The following is a 1,239-nucleotide window of genomic DNA, read 5'->3' on the forward strand; positions in this document are numbered from 1 at the left end:
GGAAGTCTCGTGCCGAATATCATAAACCAAGTTGAAATCTTCAAATTTGACGAACATTACTGAAGGTCAGGAAGGAAGAAAAGGTGAAAGGTAAAATTATAGTGGAGCCGTGTGATTTTAGGCAGGAGGACCACTATAAAATACGGGACGGTTCCCAGTATCGGCATCAGTCTTTCAACTGAAATTAAACGTACACACGAACTCCAATATGAAAATCGTACGTATCACAGTAGCTGGGTATATCAATTTTCATTATGAATTCTATCATACAAACATAATCTTTAGAAGAATTGTAGAATGATAAAATCTTTTATGTTTCTTTAACATTTAGAAAAACAATATTTTTTAATTTTATCCATTAGATTTTTAATTCCAACTAATTTTATCTGTTTTAATGTGAACATTACAATATAATTATTGTTATTTAAATCATTTGAATTAATGATCTTATTCGATTTTTCAGATTATTGCATTATTCGCTTTCATTGCGATCTCTTACGCAGCTCCTCAAGGAGTTGTTCATGGAGCTAATCAAGAAACAGTCGTCGTCAAACAAGACCTCTCCGACAACATTGGTGTCGGCGGATACAATTACGGCTATCAACTGTCTGATGGACAAGCCAAGCAAGAGTCTGCCGAGGTAGTCGAAGGAGGAAGTGACGGTCAATTCTTAAAAGTTCGTGGAACTTTCTCCTACGTCGATCCGGAAACCAACGTTGCGTACACCGTCAATTACGTCGCCGACGAAACTGGCTTCCACGCACAAGGAGACCACCTCCCCAAAGCTTAGTTTATTCACTTTAGGACATTCAATAGTTACCATAATGAACGCAAAATAATTGTTAACTGAATTTCTTTCTATAGAACCAAATATTGTACACATTGTATACTCAGTCATTGAAATAATTGTATAAACTGCCGTATAATATAATTGTTACATAAATGATAAATAGATATACTGAATATTAAGAAAACATTTATTTAATTATGATTTATCATTATTAACTGCAGTGGCAATTTTGGAAGTAAAACTGAATTGCGAGAGAAGCTTATTTAAGAAAAAATTAACAAATAATAATGAGGAAGAAACCGGTCCACCCCCCGAGAGGGCGGGTATCTTTGAAAGATTTTCCCTGCATTATAAAAAGAAAAGGAATTTGAGACCAAACGTTCTTCTATAATTCGCAATATTAACAGCAATTGGTATTATACAGATGAATGAAAAAAGATCTTCGCAGT

General features: G+C 34.4%; 1 protein-coding gene across 1 annotated transcript; it reads left to right on the forward strand.

The window, feature by feature from the left end:
- Positions 1-208: 208 nt before the first annotated feature.
- LOC108626466 (endocuticle structural protein SgAbd-6-like) lies at positions 209-790 on the forward strand. The gene is made up of 2 exons (XM_018027139.1): positions 209-217; positions 464-790. Exons 1-2 carry the CDS (start codon positions 209-211, stop codon positions 788-790), a joined length of 336 nt encoding a protein of 111 aa, XP_017882628.1.
- Positions 791-1,239: the final 449 nt, after the last annotated feature.

The sequence above is a fragment of the Ceratina calcarata genome, unplaced genomic scaffold, assembly GCF_001652005.2.
Source record: "Ceratina calcarata isolate Rehan_Ccalc_2016 unplaced genomic scaffold, ASM165200v1 scaffold400.2, whole genome shotgun sequence".
NCBI lineage: Eukaryota > Metazoa > Arthropoda > Insecta > Hymenoptera > Apidae > Ceratina > Ceratina calcarata.